Raw genomic sequence first — 20500 nt, forward strand, 5'->3', positions numbered from 1 at the left:
AGGATTTTATTGTCCAGGTTGGGTATAAACCAAAAGTTAAACAACTAAAATATTTTATGACACCCTGATAAAGGTAAACCTGAAGTTTTATAGAAGCAAATAGGAGGAGTTAACTCCAGAATTTAGTCTGGAAGGATACAAACCAGACTGTTAATGATAGTTATCTGTGGAGAAGAAAGTGTATGTGTGGTATATGTGTGGTATTTGGAGGAGAGAGGTAAAGATAAAGGAATAGTTAACTTTTTTACTCTGTTTCATTGTGTGAATCTTTTTAAAGAATGTGTACTTATCACTTGCTTGTGCAATTAAAGAAGAAAAAAGTTCATGTGATGAAGAAGTTGAAGGGATACCAGAGAGAGGAAATAATAGCACAGAGACTTTAGTTCAGGAGAATTCATTATATTCAGGGAGGTACAGGACACACTGTATGGTTGTCCCATAGTGAGCCTAAAAGGAAGTGTCATGAAATCAAATTAGAGAGTTATATTTGGGCCAACCCAATTTTGTAGGCCATTACAGTAGGCAAACCGAAAAGCATGAGAGCATTAGCCAGCAAAGGTGAGGGAGGAAGGCATGGAGGGTACCAGAGATAAGAGGTAAAAGCTACTAACTTGATGTGTAGATATGGAAGGTAAATGAGCCCTGTCTCAACTGAGTTATTTAACCCTAGTGCCCTAAGGCATCTATTGTATATAATGGATTAATTACCTATTATGCATCTGGAATAGTATTAATTATGTACTGACCCTTGGAAAAATCAAGAAATAATTATTTTTTGTATTCAAATAAAGGTCCTAGATTGACAAAGTCCTTGGTAATTGTGCAGAAGATAGTTTTTTTTTAATTTTCTAAAATATATCCTATATGTGTAGAAGCAAATATGAGTTTAGTTTTCAGTATATCAAATTTGAGGTATTTATTGGACATTTGGAAGGAGAGATGGGATAGCTAGTTGAGTAAAAGATTATGGACCTTACAGTGGAGACCTAGACTAGAAATAAGGTTTAATGAGTCATCAGCATATAGATGTTGTAATTGAAGTCATAGGTTCAGATGGATCACCCAACTACTGTGAAGGAAAAAAAAAAACCCAAATATTTAAAATAGAATCTGAGGGAACTATGACATTTGGGAGATGGGCATTAGAAGAAGAGTTTGATAAAACTAAAGCAAGAAATGGAAACCTGAAAAAACTTATGGCATGGAAGCAAAGAAGAAAAGAATTACACGAATGAGGGAGGGATCAACTAACTGTGTCAATACTGTAGAGAAGTGTCCATTGGCCATGGTAATATGGAGATCAATGGGGACTTTAGTGAGAGCAGCTTTGGAAGAATGTATGGGTAGAAGTAAAAGAGTGAGTTGAAAGTGAATAGGAAGTGAGAAAGCAGAGACAGTGAGAGTGAACAACTGTTCAAGAGGTTTGGCCATGAGGAATAATGAACGGTTTATTCGTCTTAAAAGAGAAAGAGGCTTTGAATGTTTATATGTGAAGGGAAAAGATCGATAGGGAAAGAAGAGGAAGAAATAGTACAGAAGGAAGAGAGAAGCGATGATTAGTGGTTTCTGAGCTTGGATGGAACATTAAGCCATAGATAGAAGGGAGAGTCTTCAACCAAGACTAGAAAGAAATACTAATACAGATTAAATTACAAGTGGTTTGGAGGAAATTAAAGGAGTCTTGGCCTAATGTCTCCAAATTTCTCTATGAAATAGGGAATTGGGTCATCTGCTGAGCTAGTAGGAGAAAGATTAAGTGAGAGCTTGAATAAAAAAATGAAATTTTGGAATAATTACTGAGGGGAATGAGAAGAGAAGAAAGGAACCAAGACTTGCTAAAGATCTAATATATGGTAGCATTTATGGTGAAAGCTTTAAATACATTACTGCATTTAATTATAATGATTATCATTCTTTATATATCCAAAAAAAGAATAAACACCTTGCTCATTTCTCACAGCTAGTAAGTAACAGAACCAGAATTTGAACCCAAAGTTTTTCTAGCTTTAGATCCTGTGACCGATAGACCTCTAGGGTTTAACAAGACCCAATGTAGTACTATTTAATTTGTGGACTATGAGATTTTGTGATGGATAGGGGGAAAAGTAGAGCTAGAAGTAAAGCCAGAGAGTAATAATAAATTTGGGGGAAATGGGATGGTCAGGGGTTTAGGAATATCAAGGAGGTAGAATTAAAATTATGGTAGGATTAGTAGTAAAAGCTGGAATAATGATCAGAGAAAAGCGTATTATGGTCAAAGACTAGAACATCGGAGTTAAAATTTCAGAGGTGAAGGAGATTGGGACTGAAGTGTGGTGAAGGTGAGAAAGAGCATGGACAGTAGGGGGAGTGATTAACTAGCATTTATTAAGCTTTTAGTTTACTAGATGCTATACTAAGCACTTTATATACATTATCTTACTTAAGCCTTACAGTTCTTAATAAGGTGGATACTATCACTATTTGCATTTGCTAGATGAGGTGGTTTTGACTATTATTTTCCTAAATTAAACTAATGGGATCAGATTTTCATCAGGCCACTTTTATGGTTAATTTTATGGTTAATTTTCTTAACTACATTTTATGGGTTTTTTTATGTTTAATTTTCTTACTACATCCTTCCTTCCTCCCCCACCATTTTCTCCATTCCCCCACCTACCCTCTGAGAGACTCATCAGTTTATTCTCTATAGTTAAGAGTCTGTTTCTTGGTTGGTCTCTCTATCTCTTTTTTTCCTTTGCTCATTTGTTTTGTTTCTTAAATTCCACATATGAGTGGGATGATAAGGTATTTGTCTTTCTCTGATTGACTTATTTTGCTTAGCATTATACTCTCTAGCTCTATCCATGTTGTTGGAGATGGCAAGATTTCATTCCTTTTTATGGCTGAATTGTATTCCACATCTTCTTTATCCATTCATCAATCAATGGACACTACAGTATTCATAGTTTGGATACTGTAAATAATGCTGCAATAAACATGGGGGGGTGTATCCCTCTGAATCAGGGTTTTTGTATGTTGGGAGGAAATTCTCAGTAGTGTGGCTACTGGATTGCAGGGTAGTTCTATTTTTAACTTTTTGAGGAACTTCCATACTTTTTTGTACATTGGCTGCACCAGTCTGTATTCTCACCAAGAGTGTAAGAGGGTTCTTTTCTCTCCATAGCCTCACCAACACTTGTTGTTTCTTATTTTTGCTTTCAGCCATTCTGACAGGTGTGAGGTGATATCTTGTGGTTTTGATTTGTGTTTCTCTGATGATCAGTGGTGTTGAACATATTTTCATGTGTCTGTCTGCCATCTGGATGTCTTCTTTGGAGAAATGTCTGTCCATGACTTCTGCCCATTATTTATTTATTTGAGAAAGAGAGTGAGAGAGAAAGAGTGAGACAGTAGGAGGGAGGGAGGGACAAAGAAAGAGGGAGAAGCAGACTCCCTGCTGAGCAGGGAGTCCAATGCAGGGCTCAATCTCAGGACCCCAAGATTGTGACCTGGGCTGCGGTCAGATAAGCTTAAGGGACTGAGCCACCCAGGTGCCCCTGCCCATTTTTTAATTGGACTATTTGTTTTTTGGGAGTTGAGTTATATAAGTTCTTTATATATTTTGGATATAACCCTTTACCAGATGTCTTCTCTCATTCTGTAGGTAGCCTTTTAGTTTTGTTGATTGTTTCCTTGCTGTGCAGAGCTTTATTATTATAATTATTATTTTAAAATTTAAACTCTAGTTAGTTGACATACTGTTCAATATTGGCTTCAGGAATAGAGTTCAGTGGTTCATCACTTGAATATAACACCCAGATCTGAGCATAACAAGTGTCCTCCTTAATTCCTATCACTCATCTATCTCACCCCCCACTGCCCTCCCTCTATCAACCCTCAGTTTGTTTTCTATAGGTAAGAGTCTCCCATGATTTGTTTTACCCCACCTCTCTTTTCTTTCCCCCTCCTGAATGTTCATCCATTTTGTTTCTTAAATTCCACATGTGAGGGAAGTAATATAGTATTTTTCTCTCTCTCTGCAGAAGCTTTTTATTTTGATGTAGTCCCAATAGCTTATTTTTGCTTTCATTTTTCTTGCTGCAGGAGACGTACCTAGAAAAATGTTGCTATAGCCAATGTCAGAGAAATTACTGGCTGTACTCTCTTCTAGAATTTTTATGGTTTCAGGTCTCACATTTAGGTCTTTAATCCATTTTGAATTTATTTTTGTGTGTGATGAGGGAAAGTGGTCTGGCTTCATTCTTTTTCATGTGACAGTCCAGTTTTCCCAACATCATTTGTTGAAGAGATTGTCTTTTTCTTGTTGTATATTCATTCATCCTTTGTTGAAGATTAATTGGCCAAATAATTGTGAGTTTACTTCTGGGTTTTCTGTTCTATTTCATTGATCTATGTGTCTTTTTTTTTTTTTGGCTTAAAACATTAGGCATTTATTTTTCTCAAGTAACAAGTCTTGAATACATTATAAGTTTTTACTTTCAACCTCAAGTGGTCACATATCTAAGGGATGAATAAAGGATTTATCACAGTTATTGCATAACGTATTTCTCACATAGGTCTATTCAGATGTTTTCTCCCATTCTTTCCATTCAGTTTTTCTCTTCAGTTAGCATTTACTTGTATGCCTTAAAGAATGAGAGTTCATTAAAAACTATTGCACATGGACATTACTAGGAATTTTATCCAGCATGAGTGCTCTCCTGATGCTGCCAAAGGGTTAAGAGCTTACTGAGAACACGTCCACACACATTGCATCAATAAGGCTTTTGGCCAATATGAACTCTCTTTTGCACAGTAAGATTACATCTTACACTGAAGGTTTTCCCACATTGATCACACTCGTAGGGTTTCTCTCCAGTGTGAGTTCTTCTGTGTATTGTAAGGGATACATGCTTCCTAAAAACTTTTTCACACTCAGTATACCGAAGGGTTTCTTTTCCCTGGTGTGCTTTTTCATATGTCTCTTATGAGATCTATGAGATAGGAGATCACCAAAGGCTCTCCCACATTCCTTACACTCATATTGCTTCATTCTCATGTGAATTTTCTTGTGCAAAGTGGGGAAAGATTTCACTCTGATAGCTTTCCCAAACTGATTAAATGTGAAAGGTTTCTCTCCAGTGTGAATTCACACATGTTCTTTAAGGCATGAATGATCCCTGAAGGCTTTCCCATAGTCATTGCATGTACATCGTTTCTCTCCAGCATGCATTTTCTCGTGCACATTAAGACTACAGCTCATTTTGGGGGCCTGGGTGGCTCGGTGAGTTAAGCCTCTACCCTCGGTTCAGGTCATGATCTCGGGGTCCTGGGATCAAGCCCCGCATCGGGCTCACTGCTTGGCAAGGAGCCTGCTTCCCCCGCACTCTGTGCCTGCCTCTCTGCCTACTTGTGATCTCTGTCTGTCAAATAAATAAATAAATAAATAATCTTAAAAAAAAAAGATATTTGCAAAAAAAGACTACAGCTCATTCTAAAAGTTCTCCCACACCGATCACACTTGTTAGGTTTCTCTCCAGTATGTATCCACAGGTGTGTCTTCAGGGACGACGGACTACTTAATGCTTTTCCACAGTGGCTATACTCAACACATTTCTCTGCAGTGTGGGTTGTCTTATGTTGTGTAAGGTATGAAAGAATACTGAAGGTTTTCCCACAATCATTGCAGGCATAGGGCTTCTCTCTGTTATATATTATCTTATGCATGGTAAGCCTAGAGCTTCTGCTGAAGGTTTGCTGCACTGATCACATTTGTAGGATTTGTCTCTCTTTTTTTAAATTTTTATTTTATTTTGTAGGGTTTGTCTCTTGAGTGAATTCATTCATGTAGTCTTAGAAGTGAACTAACTCTGAAGGTTTTACCACATCCTGAAGGTTTTTCAAAGGGCTTCCCCCCAGTGTGAATTCTCTTGTGCCATGTAAGATAAGAGGTTGAACTGTAGACTTCCCCACATTGGTTGTATTTAAAAGGATTTTTTCTACTGTGGGTTCTTATGTGCAATACAATGGATGAATGGTTCTGTAATACCTTACCACACTGGCTACATTGAAAAGATTTCTCTCTAATGCAAGTTTTTTCATGCTTAAGTTAGAAGATTGAATTTAAGACTTTCCTAGAGTCAGTGCATTCATAGGATTTCTCTTTTGTATGTTGTCTCTTTTACATAGCTAAGAACTGATGAAGACATTTTTATAATTTTTATAGTTATTGAATTTTTCCCCAGAAAGAATGCTCTCATGAAGGCATTGATGGAGTTTCTCTCCAGGATAAATTCTCTGGTTCCGAATGATGCTAGATTTCATGCTCAAGGCAATTTTATTCTGTTCAGTGGATCTGCCTCCATGAGTTTGCTTCTTCCTCTTGCCACTGAGTGTTTCTGTCTCCAAAATTTCTTGTTTATGTTGTGCTTGTTTGGTTTTAAGGAGAACTATCCCATTTGAAGAGCTATCTTGGTGATTTCTTGTCTCTGTTTTCATTTCCTCTTCTTGTTCCATCTGGGTGATCAGAGTAGGTTTGCTGAGCTGCTTTTCCAGAGATGCCAAGTTTCTGTAGTTCTCCAGCATGACATCTCTGTACAGTTTTCTCTGCTGTGAATTCAACAATGCCCATTCCTCCTGGGGGAAGTCCATGGCCACATCCTCTAAGGTTACTGAGTTCTGTAATGCAGAGTAGATATTTTCCACCTCAGTGATCCTCTCATGGGTACCAGCAGAGTCTAATATAGCAGACAAAAGTGTGGCCATCATTTTGCTAGTCTGTGAGTAAATATGCCCAGGATGCTCTTCTTGCTTCTGTTGGTCCAGACTCAAGACATAGAGAAATGCATAGATCAGTGAGGTAAGGGTTTGAGCAAAGCTGCTGATCACATACTCCTCAGCTATAGCATGCTTTCAATCTCTATGTATCTATTTTTATGCCAATACAGTACTGTTTTAATTACTACTGCTTTGTAATATAACTTGAAATCTGGAATTGTGACATCTCCAGTTTTTTCTCTTACTACATTCTTTAGCAGATTTTTTTCCCAATGTCATTTCTGACTAATGCTTAGAACTTTATGAAATAATTTTAATTATAATAATTAATGATTTAATATTATATAAAAAGTGATTTAAAACATCTGCTTTATTATGTTATAATTATGTTTTATTATGGTTTTCAGATCAAATAAAAGGGAAACAATATCAGTGCTGAAAAAAAAACTACTTATATTAGGCAGCTACCATCTTCAAATTCAGAGCAGGCCATACTTCAAAGAATTTAATTTATTAGAGTATTGGGGAGAAAAATGATTTGGTGGATGTTAGAAAAACAAAGAGTTCCAACAAAAAATATGAAATAAAGGTAAAATTGGCAACAGAAACTTTTATCTGGAATTATTTAAAAAATCAGTTTATAAATTAAAAAGTATCAGAGAAAATGTAGAAATATCTATTTTTAAAAGATAAGAAAAAAGAAACTTAGTTCTACTTAAACATCAAAAGTGATGTTGGAATTATAAATTTGAGGAAACACAGAGGTATAGATTACATATTACAAAGGAATTTTAAATAACCTTAAGAAAGAAGACAATTGAAAAGAATACTAATTCATTTGTGAATATCTTCTCCCATTCCGTGGGTTGCCTCTTTGTTTTGTTGACTGTTTCCTTTGGTGTGCAGAAGCTTTTGATTTTGATGAAGTCCCAAAAGTTCATTTTTGCTTCTGTATCCTTTGCCTTTGGAGACATGTTTTGAAAGAAGCTGCTGTGGCCTGTGTCGAAGAGGTTACTACCTATGTTCTCCTCTAGGATTTTGATAGATTCCTGACTCATGTTGAGGTCTTTTATCCATTTCAAGTTTATTTTTGTGTATGGTGTAAGAGAATGGTTGAGTTTCATTCATCTATACATAGCTGTCCAATTTCCCCAGCACCACTTATTGAAGAGACTGTCTTTTTTCCACTGTATATTTTTTCCTGCTTTGTCAAAGATTAGTTGGCCATATCTTATGGAGCACCGGGTGTGGTGCATAAACAATAAATCTTGGAACACTGAAAAAAATTTTAAATTAAAAATAAATAAATTAAATAAAGATATTTCAGAATTTTAAAAAAGAATACTAATTAACATACTTTAATAAATTTTAACAATGTCATCTGACACATAATTAGTATATGCATTGAGGAAAGAACATGGGAATTAAAAAGACTTAGTAAGCATCTCAGTATTAAATTTAACCAATGCTCTTCAGGATGATGAAAACTGATTTCAAACTAAAAATGAAACAGAAATTATGTTTTTAGTATATTGCTAACATCTCTTAACTCAAAGTTAATTTATCTGAGTTTCAGAACATAGAAACCATATGATTTATTTTAGTCATTGCATTTAAAAAATGTTTTATATGTTAAACAGAAAAATAAAGGAAAAACACCCACAGTGTTTTGTTTAAAGCATGTCATGAAGGATTAAGATTTTTAAGTAGTTTCATAAATGGTAGAAACACTTGGCAGGTGTTCCCAGAATTATTATTTACCAAAATTTGATCAAACTGGAAAGCAGAAGTCCTTCATTTTTCTTAACCTCTGTGAAACAAAAATCAACCAAAGTTCAAAAGAGCCACCAAGTTACAGAAAATGTAGGTTTGATTATAATAGGATAAGCATACAAAAGGTAACTCAAAAAAGTTTGGATATAGCAAATAACAGATTTGGAATAGTTATTCATTTTATTAAAAAAGCAAAAAAAATGTAGAGCAGTTTAGAATTTATTCAAGAAAAGATAAAATTCCTATTTTCATTAAAATTGGCAATAGCTATGATCTTTCAGAACATCTTGAAAGAACTTCACTCAGATCTACAAAATAATAAGTTTATTTTTTAAAAAGATTTTATTTATTCATTTATGAGAGAGAGAGATCACAAGTAGGCAGAGCAGCAAGCAGAGGTAGTGAAAGAGAAGTAGGCTCCCTGCTGAGCAAGGAGCCTGATGAGGGACCAGACCCCAGACCCTGGGATCATGACCTGAGCCAAAGGCATATGCTTAAGCGACTCAGCTACTCAGGTGCCCCAAAATAATAAGTTTCTAAGGCCAAATGGAAGATGTCATGAAAAAATCAAAAGTCATATATGATGAATTTAAATTGATGTGGCAAAGAGGAATCACAAAAGAGGTATCTAAAGTAAAAAATACTCTGAAAAGAAACAAAATGTAAATCTAGAATGTGATCTAGAGTCAACATCACATTTGAGTTATTAAATGCTATTCAAATGATGCAAATATATCAAAAAGAGTAATCACTACATTTATTGGAAAATTCATGGCAGTCTTCTAACAAGTCAGATATATTATTAAAAGCTAGAAAAACTATAGTTTTCTCATAAATATCTTTTTTTCAAAGATTTATTTATTTATTTATTTGACAGGTAGTGATCACAAGTAGACAAAGAGGCAGGCAGAGGGAGAAAGGAGGAAGCAGGCTGATCCCAGGACCCTGGGATCATGACCTGAGCTGAAGGCAGAGGCTTTAACCCACTGAGCCACCCAGGTGCCCCATATCTTCTTTTTTTTAACTACAGAAATGAAGCATCAGAGGGAAACAAGGAACGTTTTTCACAAATGTAGAATTTTCTTCTGATGGATTTAAAATTGAAAGCCAAAAAGTCTTATCCCAGATAAAGAAGATGAGAAAACTTACAGTTAATTTTGCATGCTCCTTAATGAGATGGAATATTCATCATCAAAATTGAACTTTCATAAGCCTTCTCCTTCAAGTTCCTTAAATAAAAGAAAGAAGTGTTCCACAGATGATCAAACAGTCATAATAACTGTTGGTAAGCTTTAAATCACAGTGTTTTTCCTCTAATGGAGTATGCATTGTTAGTATTTTTATTATGTTATTTATTAATACTCTAAGGTTTGAACAAGTAGTCTATAGGCTATGTATTTGTGCAACAGTTTCACAGGCTATACTTTTGACAGTAAAGCAGTCATACAATTTTCATTATTTAGGCTTATGTCATTACACTGAAATATATCCCAGGTTGTAGAGAAAAGTTTCTGAAGACATTATTTTTCTGTGTGTAATATAAAAAAAGAAACTGTCATGAAGAATATGAACACCTGAGACTGCCATACTTATCTGGAGTGAGAAATGAAGGATCAAAGTAGTTTTCCCCACTCCCCAAAACTTCCTTCAGTTTTATGTGTGATGGTACTGTACATAACAGGGACCTCTTTAAGTAAGAGGTTAAGCAGAGTGTAAGGGAATCTCATCGTCAAGTTATAACGAGTCTCCTTTCTAGCAACAAATTATTTCTCTTTTGAAAAATATATTTGGAACAATTTTGAAATGCTTATGACCATTTCTCTTTCATTACACTAAAACATAATACAGTTTCCCCTACAGTTAAGCTGACAATGCCCCTTTACCCCTTTAGTGTACATTTGATAACATGGAAGATTAAAGTAGGTCTGTTTAGTAGGCCAGATGAGTTCCAGGAGAGATTTTCTTTTTTTCCCTGTCACTTACTCTTAAGTTATCTTACACTGATTGGAAAAGGGAATGAAAATGCTCCCCTCTCTTTTGAATGAACATACAAGGAAGCCCAAACAAGATTCAATTAGTTCTGTATTCCAGTTTTACAATGATAAAATCCAAATCACACAGAATATACATGTGAGAGATGAAAAGTTGAGCATGGTACCCTAAATCCAGCTTCCCTTGCACAAAGTATGTGCCTGGAGCAGCCACTGCTTCTCTTGGACACTCCTTCTACCTTTAAAAAATACCCCATGAAGACCTTTGTTTCCTGCATCCAAGGAGAGAGGATTACACAGGGCATGTATACCAGGGGAAAGGAATCGTATTCGTGTTCTTAGTAGCGTAATTTTTAGATATTTTTATGCTAAAAGAGCATCTGTCTCTGTTGACCTTGAGATGTATTTCAAAGCCTTCTTCTGTTAACTTTGCCTTTACAGGTGCCATACCCCATTGCTTCCTCCTGATTCTTGAAGGTTTTTGGTGGTGGTGGAGTGTAATAAAAGCATTCTGCACCTAGAACTCATAGAACTAATACTCATAAACTAAAAGAATTTACCATCTAGTGGGAGAGAAAATTTCCCAGCGACAGGAGTTCCTGAATTTCCTTAAAGAAAAGGGGTTTAAGAATTAGCCAGGTGGTGGCTATCATGGAGGGCACGTATTGCATGGAGCACTGGGTGTGGTGTATAAACAATGAATTTTGTTACACTGAAAAGAAATAAAAAAAAAAGAATTAGCATTCTCGGGGTGCATGGGTGGCTCAGTTGGTTAAGGGTCTGCCTTCAGTTCAGGTCATGATCTCAGGATCCTGGGATCCAGCCCCACGTTGGGCTCCCTGCTCAGCAGAGAGTCTGCTTCTCCCTCTCCTTCTGCCCCTCCTCCAACCCCTGCTCATGTTTGCTCTCTCTGTCCCTCTCTCAAATAAATAAAATCTTTTTTTAAAAGAATTAACATTCTTACGGGAATTGAGGCATTCTCATTAGAAGTGAGGCTTAAGGTATGAAATGGACAGGGTCATTTGAAATTAAGGATAGTGGTAGATGGGGTTGAAAACTTGAGCAAAATGAAGAAAGATCAGAATATCTTCAGTGGAGAATAAGGAATTAAAAATCTGCATAATTCATTGAATTTAGTTTATGTCATTAAAAAATAGGCAAAGCAGAAGTCATCAGAGAAATAATTGTTTCTAAAGCCTCTGACTACCCATATAAGCCATTCAATCATAGAACCTCATTTTTATTTATTATTGAGAATAAAAATTCTCATTCTTCATGTTAGTTATGTTCTATAAAGTTGCTGTGAACACTGAATTAACAAATACTGAACCATTGCTCTCAAGGAAAAATACAGGGTTAGGTCCCTGCAAGCTTCTGATTATGTTTTTGTCAACCAGTAAATACATAGTTTTGTTTTATGTGTGTTTTTATTTAAAGACGCCTTATAAGGGATTGTTAGTTGATTCATTAACATTGAACTCTGCCAACAGCAGCACTATAACTCATAGCTGAATGAAAATTACCTACCACACACATTTTTTCTGTAAGGCACATCACAGCCTTCAGCACTTAGGAACACTAGACAGTGTTTTGCATTATGCTTCAGGGCTATTTTGAACAGTGAAATCACCAACAAAAAATACAAAAATGCAAAAACCATAGCACTACTTGGATCACAAAAAGGATAATTGTTGACAGTATGAGATCAACAATAAAAAGGCAGAATGTTGCTCTGTTTGACCTTAGCGAAAAACATGCACATCGACTAAAATTTTTCACCACTCTGCCCATTCACGTGCTTGTAAATAACTATAAAAGCACTAGGAGTATTGACTTTGGGGTTACAAATAAGTTTCATTGAGTAAACGAATTCACCAATATGTAATCCACAAATAATGAGGATCAACCATAATTACTTTAGCAAAGTTTCAGATCCACCTCTGATTGCAGAATTTAAATTGATTCTCAAAGAAAACAAAAAAATCTCCCAGAGACTCTATTTATTTTTAAATATGTAGTCTTTAATTTCATTTTCATTGTGTTCAAATTTTCCTTTCCATTGCTTCTTTTAAAATATAATTTGTTTTTACTTTTAAAAACTGCTTAATGAAGAATAATTTAAATACATATTTATGATTCTTTAGACAAAGTTTTGACATACGTACACATGAAAATCACCACAATCAAGATAATGAGCATATTCATTACCCCCAAAAGTTTTTGTATACCTTTTTGTAATCCCTCCACATCTTTCACTGTCCCCCATCTCTTAGCAACCATTCATCTGCTTTCTGTCACTATAGATTAGTTTGCATTTTCTAGAGTTTTATATAAATGGGATCATATAGTATGTAGTCTCTCTCTCTTTTTTTTTGCTTCTTTAATTCAGCAGAACTATTTTAAAATTTATCCCTGTTGTTGTGTGTATCAGTAGATTATTTTTCTTTATTGCTCAGAGTATTCCATTGTGTGAATATACTACAATTTGTTTATCTGTTGGTAGACTCTTGGGTTGTTTCCAGGTTGTAATGGTTTTCTCTTGCTGATTAACAAATTACTACAATCTTAGCTGCTTAGAACAATACTCGTGTTAGTTTTTAGTTAGGTCTAGGTCTATAGCAGAAGTCTAGGTACAGCGTGGCCAGATTTCTCTGCTTATGATATTGTAAGGCTGAAATCAAGATGTCAGCTGGGCTGCTTTCCTTTTTGATGGTTCTGGTGAAAAAAATCTGCTTCAAAGTTCATTCAGGTTGTTAACTGAATTCAATTCCTTCTAGTTGTAGGACTGAGGTCCTCATTTTCTTGCCGGCTGTCCTTTAAGGGCTGCTCTCAGCTGCTAGAGGCTACTCTCATTTCTTGGTACATGGCTCCCTCTAGAGAATTGGCCACATACAAATGCCCCCGAAGCTTCAAATCTCTGACTTTCCCAGTCTCTGAACTGTAGGCCCGGATTTTTTTTCATGTTTTAATTTAAATTTTAGTTAGTTAACATACACTGTGATATTGTTTTCAGAAGGAGAATTTAGTGATTCATCACTTAAATCTAACACCCAGTGCTCATCACAACAAGTACCCTTCTTAATACCCAGCACTCATTTATTCCCCCAACTCCCCAATGTCCCATCCGGCCACCCTCAGTTACATTGCTCTCTATAATTAAAAGTCTATTTCCTGGTTTGCCTCCCTCTCTTTTTCCCCCCTCTCCCTTATGTTCATCTGTTTTGTTTCTGAAATTCCACACACTTGTGAAATCATATAGTATTTGTCTTTCTCTGACTGATTTTGCTTAGTGAAATACACTCTGGCTTTATCCACGTCATTGCAAATGGCAACATTTCATTCTTTTTAATGGCTGAGTAATATTCATTTATGTATGTGAATATTATATATAACCCACATCTGCTTTATCCATTCATCAGTCAGTGGACATTTGGGCTCTTTCCATAATTTGGCTTTTGATGATAATACTGCTATAAACATCAGGGTGCCATCAAAAGAAATGAAATCTTGCCATTTGCGATGACGTAGATGGAACTAGAGGGTGTTATGCTTAGCTAAATAAGTCAATTGGAGAAAGACAACTGTCATATGATCTCTCTGATATGAGGAAGTGGAGCTGCAACATGGGGGGTTTGGAGGGTAGGAAAAGAATAAATGAAACAAGATGGGATCGGGAGGGAGACAAACCATAAGTGACTCTTTAATCTCACAAAACAAACTGAGGGTTGCTGGGGGGAGTGGGGTTGGGAGAGGGGGGTGGGGTTATGGACATTGGGGAGAGTATGTGCTATGGTGAGTGCTGTGAAGTGTGTAAATCTGGCGATTCACAGACCTGTACCCCTGGGGATAAAAATACATTATAGGTTTATAAAAATTTTTTTAAAAATTTAATTTAAAAAAACCCATCAGGGTGCATGTGCCCCTGTAGATCAGTATTTTTTAGCCTTTGGGTAAACACCTAGTATTGCAATTGCTGGGTCATAAGGTAGTTCTAGAAGATTTTAATTTTAAAAAATTTTGCACTTTGAAAATGCTAATATAATTAAGATATGGTGTCATTTTAGTTTTGGATGTAAAATGTAGTGACTCAACAACTCTATATATTATTCAGTGCATATCACAATATATATACTATTAATCCCCTTCACCTATTTCAGCCATCTCCTACCAACCTCCTTTCTGGTAACTACCAGTTTGTTCTGTATGTTTAAGAGGCTGGGTATTTTTTTTGTTTGTTTTTTGTTTTGAGGGGTTTTTTTGGTCTTTTTTTTTTTTTAAAGTGGGCTCCACACCTAGCCCAGAGCTCAACACAAGGCCTACACCCACAACACTGATATCAAGACCTAAACTGAATCAGGTGCTTAACCAAGAGTCAGATGCTTAACCACCTGAGCCACCCAGGCATACCTGTTTATCTCTTCTTTTCTTTGTTCATTTGTTTTGTCTTTTATTTTTATTTATTTATTTATTTAAGATTTTTAAAAATTTATTTATTTGACAGACAGAGATCACAGGTAGACAGAGAGGCAGGCAGAGAGAGAGGAAGGGAAGCAAGCTCCCTGCTGAGCAGAGAGCTCGATGTGGGGCTCGATCCCAGGACCTTGGGATCACGACCCAAGCCGAAGGCAGAGGCTTTAACCCACTGAGCCACCCAGGTGCCCCCATTTGTTTTGTCTTTTAAATTCTACATATGAGTGAAATCATTTGGTATTTGTCTTTCTCTGATTGACTTATTTCACTTAACATTATGCCCTCTGGATCCATCCACTGTGTTGCAAATGGCAAGATTTCATTCCTTTTTATGGCTGAGTACATTCCACTTTGCATGTGTCTTACAGATTTTTTTTTTAATTTAGTATAATTGATGATGTTACTTTAGGTTCAGGTGTACAACTTCACTAAGTTTGACAAGTTTATACATTATACTATGTTCACGAGTATAGCTACCATCTGTCCCATCACATAGCTATTACAATATCATTGAGTATATTCCTTATGCTCTGATTTTTATTCCCATGACTTACTCATTCCATAACTGGAGGCCCGTATCTACCTTTCTCATTCATCCATTTTACCCAACTTCCCACCCCCTTCCCCTCTGATAATCATCAATTTGTTCATTGTACTTATAGTTCTGATTTTGTGTTTTATTTATTCACTTTTTCAGATTCCATTTATGAGTAGAATTATATGGTATATATCTTTCTCAGTCTGATTTAATTCATTTAGCATAATATCCTTTAGGTCCATCTGTGTTGTCTTAAATGGCATGATCTCATCCTTTATATGGCCATGTAATATTCCATCATATATATACACCACATTTTATGTATTCATTTGTCTACTGATGGACATTTAGGTTGCTTCCATATCTTGGCTATTGTACGTCATACTGAAATAAACTTGGGGGTGCATCTCTCTTCTGTAATTAGCATTTTCATTTTCCGTGGGTAAATGCCCAAAGGTAGAATTGTGGGAATGTATGGTAATTCTATTTGTAATTTTTTGAGGAACCTCCATACTGTTTTCCACAGTGGTTTTACCAATTTACATTCCTACCAACAGTGCACCAGGGTTCCTTTATCTCCACATCCTTGCCAACATTTGTTGTTTCTTGTCTTCTTAATTTTAGCAATTCCAACAGGTGTCAGGTGGTATCTCATTGTAGTTTTGATATAGTATATATGTATATATGTATGTAGGTATGTATATACACACACACATATATAAAAATATATAATGGAATATTATTCAGCCATTAAAAAAGAAGGAAATCTTGTTATTTGTAATGACATGGATGGAGCTAGAGAGTATTTTACTAAGTGAAATAAGTCAGAGAAAGATAAGTACTATATGATTCCACAAATATGTGGAATTTAAGAAACAAAACAAATGAGTGAAGGGAAAGAGAGAAACACACACACAAACTAAGAAACAGTCTGTTAACTGTGGAGAACAATGTGATGGTTACCAGAATGGAAGTGGGTAGGCGGGGAGGGTTAAATAGATGATGGGGATTAAGGAGTTCACTTGTTGTGATGAGCACTAGGTGTTGTATGGAAGTGTTGAATCACTATATTTTATGCCTGAAACTAATATTATACTGAATGTTAACTAACTAGAATATAAATAAAAACTTTAAAAAAGAAACGATCCTATGTTTTTTGTCCTTTCTTTTATTGATGAGACATATTATATTGTTTTATCTATATTGAACCATCCTTGCATCCCCAGAGTAAATTCCACTTGATCTTGATCATCATAAATGATTTTTTTTAATGTATTGTTGGATTCAGTTTGCTAATATTTTGCTGAGATTTTTCATCGATGTTCATCAGAGATATTGAACTATAGTTCTTCTTTTTTGGTGATTTCTTTATCTGGTATTGGTATCAGGGTAATGCTGGCCTCATAGAAAGAATTTGGAAGTTTTCCTTCCATTTCTATTTTTTTTGAATAGTTTGAGAAGAAATAGGTATTTGCTCTCTGTAAATGTTTGGTAGAATTTACCTGTGAAGCTGCCTGATCCTGGACCCTTAGTTTTGGGGAGTTTTTTTATTACTGATTCAATTTCATTGCTGGTAATAGATCTATTCAAATTTTCTATTTCTTCCTACTTTAGTTTTGGCAGATTATATATTTCTAGGACATTATACATTTTGTCTGAGTTGTTCAGTTTTTTGGCATGTAGATTTTCATAATACTCAGTTACAATTGTTTATATTTCTGTGGTGTTCATTGTTATTTCTCCTCTTTTATTAGTAATTTTATTAGGGTCCTGTCTCTTTCTTCCTTTCGCTAGCTCTTTCTCTTTCTCTTTTGAAAAGTCTGTCTAAAGGTTTATCAATTTTGTTGATCTTTTCAAAGAACCAGTTCCTGTTTTCATTGGTCTGTTCTATTGTGGTTTTTTGTTTTTGTTTTTGTTTTGTTTTTAGTTTCTATATCACTTATTTTTGCTCTAATATTATTATGTCTTTTCCTTTTGCTGGTTTTGGGTTTTGTTTGTTCTTTTTCTAGCTCCTTTAGATATAAGGTTAGATTTTTTGAGATTTTTCTTTCCTCTTGAGGTATGCCTGTGTTGCTATTTACTTCCTTCTTAGAATTGTTTTTGCTGTATCCCAAAGATTTGGGATTGTTGTGTTTTCATTTTCATTTGTTTCCCTCTAATCTTTAATTTCTTCTTTTAGTTGGTGGTTGACCCATTCATTGTTTAGTATCATGTTATTTAACCACCATGTATTTGTGGTCCTTCCACATTTTTTCATGGTTAATTTCTAGTTTCATAGCATAGTGGTCAGAAATGATGCATGGTATGACTTTGATATTTTTCAATTTTGAGACTTATCTTGTGGCCTAATATTTGATCTCTTCTGGAGAACGTTCTATGTGCACTTGAAAAGAATGTGTATTCTGCTGCTTTAGGATGGAGTGTTCTGAATGTATCTGTTAACTCCATTTGGTCCAGTGTGTCATTTAAAACCACTGTTTCCTTGTTTATTTTATGTTTGGGTGATCTGTCCATCAGTGTAAGTGGGGTATTAAAGTCCCCTACTATTATTGTATTATTATCAATTATTTTCTTTATTTTGCTATTACCTGTTTTGTGTATTTGGGTGCTCTCATATTGGATGCATAAATATTTATAATTGTTACATCTTCTTAATAGATTGTTCTGATATAGTGTCCTTCTTTTCTCTTGTTACAGTCTTTGTTTTAAAGTCTATTTTGTCCAGTGTAAGTATTGTTACTCTGGCTTTCTTTTGACATCCATTTGCATGAAGAATGTTTCTCTATATCCACACTTGCAGTCTTTAGGTGTCTTTAGTTCTGAAATAAGTCTCTCATAGGACGCCTATAGATGGGTCTTTCTTTTTTTAATCCACTTTTTCACCCTATGTCTTTTGATTGGAGCAGTTAGTCCATTTACAGTCAAAGTAATTATTGATAGATATGTATTTAATTGTCATTTTTTATTGTTTTATGATTGTTTCCATAGATTTTCTAGGTGCTTTCTTCTCTCTTCCATGTGTTGTTGGCTTTCTATAGTGATATACTTGGATTCTTTTTTTATTTTTTGCATATCTACTACAAGTTTTTTACCACCTGGATTGTTTTGTTTTCTATTTCATTGGTTTTCACTTTAGTTTTTAATATCCTTTTTCTTCTGTTTATTTTAGGCTTAATCTGCTCTACTTTAGTTTTTAAGGTTTTTCACACATTTCCCCCTAATATTGCAGGTTTTGGTGTAAAATTTCACCTAAGTTCTGGTTTAGTGGCATCCCACAAATCCTGATAATGTTGTATTTTCATTTTATTTGGGTTGAGTGTTCTATGAATGTTAATTAGATCCATGGTGACACATGGCTCCAAAGTTCCCTGGGGATGATTTCCATTCTAGTCATAGCTAAAAGGAGAAAGAACATGGAGAAAGGTGCTTGAGAGGTTTTTATGACATCACTTCTATTTAAATTCTATTGGTTAGAACTCAGTCATATGGCTTCACCTAATGGTATGTGAAGCTGGGACATGGTAGTCTAGCTTTTTGCCGGGGAAGAAGAGGAAAATGTATTTGGACAAACAACCAGCAATCTCTTTGTATTTTCTGGAAGAGCTTGTATAAGATAAGAAATACTTGAATCATGGGTATACAGTAGAAATTATAAAGTTATTGGGGCCTGCTCTTTTCTTTAGGGGAAATTTTGTAACTGCTGATTGTTTAATGGATACATGTTGATTTAGGTTTTCTATTCTTGAGTCATTTTTTGTAAGTTACTTTTTAGGTATATATAATTTTGTAAAAGTTTTAAAATGTATTACCATAAATTTGAAGTATTTTCTTATTTTAAACTCTGCTGTAATTGTAATTATGTTCTTTCTTCATTTTAAATATTGTTTATTTATACTTCTTTTTTACTTGGTTTTTAATCTAACTAGAGCTTTATTCAATCTTGTTAGTCTTTACCAAGAATCTTAATTTTTATCCTATTAATTTCTGTTCATTATTTCTTTTCTCTACGTTACTTGGGCTTATTTTGCTGGTCTTTTTCAACTTATAATTTGAATGATAAGCTCATTATTTTTCAGCTTTCTTTTCTAATATATGCATTTAGGACCATATATTCCCCTTAAATTTGGCTCCAGCATTGTTGCTACAAGTATTTGTACATATCATTATTGATTATTTCTATGTATTTTCAAATTTCCACTGATTTCTTCTTTAAAGCATGAGTAATTTACAGTGTGATTTTAAATTTCCACAGGTATAGGAGCTTTTCTTAGGGTATATATTAGGTTATTAATTTCAAAATTAATTTCATTATTTTCAGAGAATGTGGTATATGTAATAATGATTCTATAAAACTTATACAGAGTCTTGCTTTATGCCCTGGTATATGCACATTAAGTTTGAGATGTCTTCCTGGTTTTTTACATGTTATTAATTCCTTGCAACATTATCTTATTTATTTATAATTATAGTTGTGTAAGATAGATAGTATGACTACCATTTTTCAAATCAGAACATTAAAGTCCAGCCATCACAATAAGTAACTTTACTATATTCACAAACAGATCTAATTAGTCTTATAACCACTCTGAACAAATACCAAGTAAAAAAGTATGGTCAACTTTTTATACTGGTTGCATATGAGCCTTGCTTATATCTCATTATAGATTTTTAAACCTTTAGGGCAAGGATTCATTCTTATTTAAATGGCTTTTTATCCCTCACTTGATATCTGAAACAATATTCTACGCATATTTGGTGTTTAAAAGATTTTTGTTGATGGGGTGCCTGGTTGGCTCTGTCAGTTAATGGGCCAACTCTTGGTTTTGGCTTGGGTCATGATCTCAGAGTTGTCAGATCAAGCCCCATATGGGGCTCCACACTCAACACAGAGTCTGCTTGAGATTCTTCCTTCCCCTTCCTCTCCCTCCCCTTCTGCTCCTCCCCCACTTGCTCATGCTCTCTCTCAAAT

At 34.9% G+C, this 20500-nt stretch overlaps 1 protein-coding gene across 2 annotated transcripts in view; it reads left to right on the plus strand.

Annotated features, from left to right (window-relative positions):
* Positions 1-19013: 19013 nt before the first annotated feature.
* CUNH1orf185 (chromosome unknown C1orf185 homolog) overlaps positions 19014-20500 on the plus strand; it is a 42597-nt gene continuing 41110 nt past the window's right edge. The window contains exon 1 of one of the 2 annotated variants that reach the window (XM_032844130.1): positions 19014-19032. In XM_032844130.1, coding sequence (XP_032700021.1) covers positions 19017-19032 — 16 coding nt within the window. In that variant the 5' untranslated portion in view covers positions 19014-19016. The other variant, XM_032844131.1, reaches the window with a different exon arrangement.

Source organism: Lontra canadensis, unplaced genomic scaffold (genome assembly GCF_010015895.1).
Source record: "Lontra canadensis isolate GAN:19392208 unplaced genomic scaffold, GSC_riverotter_1.0 scaffold148, whole genome shotgun sequence".
Lineage (NCBI taxonomy): Eukaryota > Metazoa > Chordata > Mammalia > Carnivora > Mustelidae > Lontra > Lontra canadensis.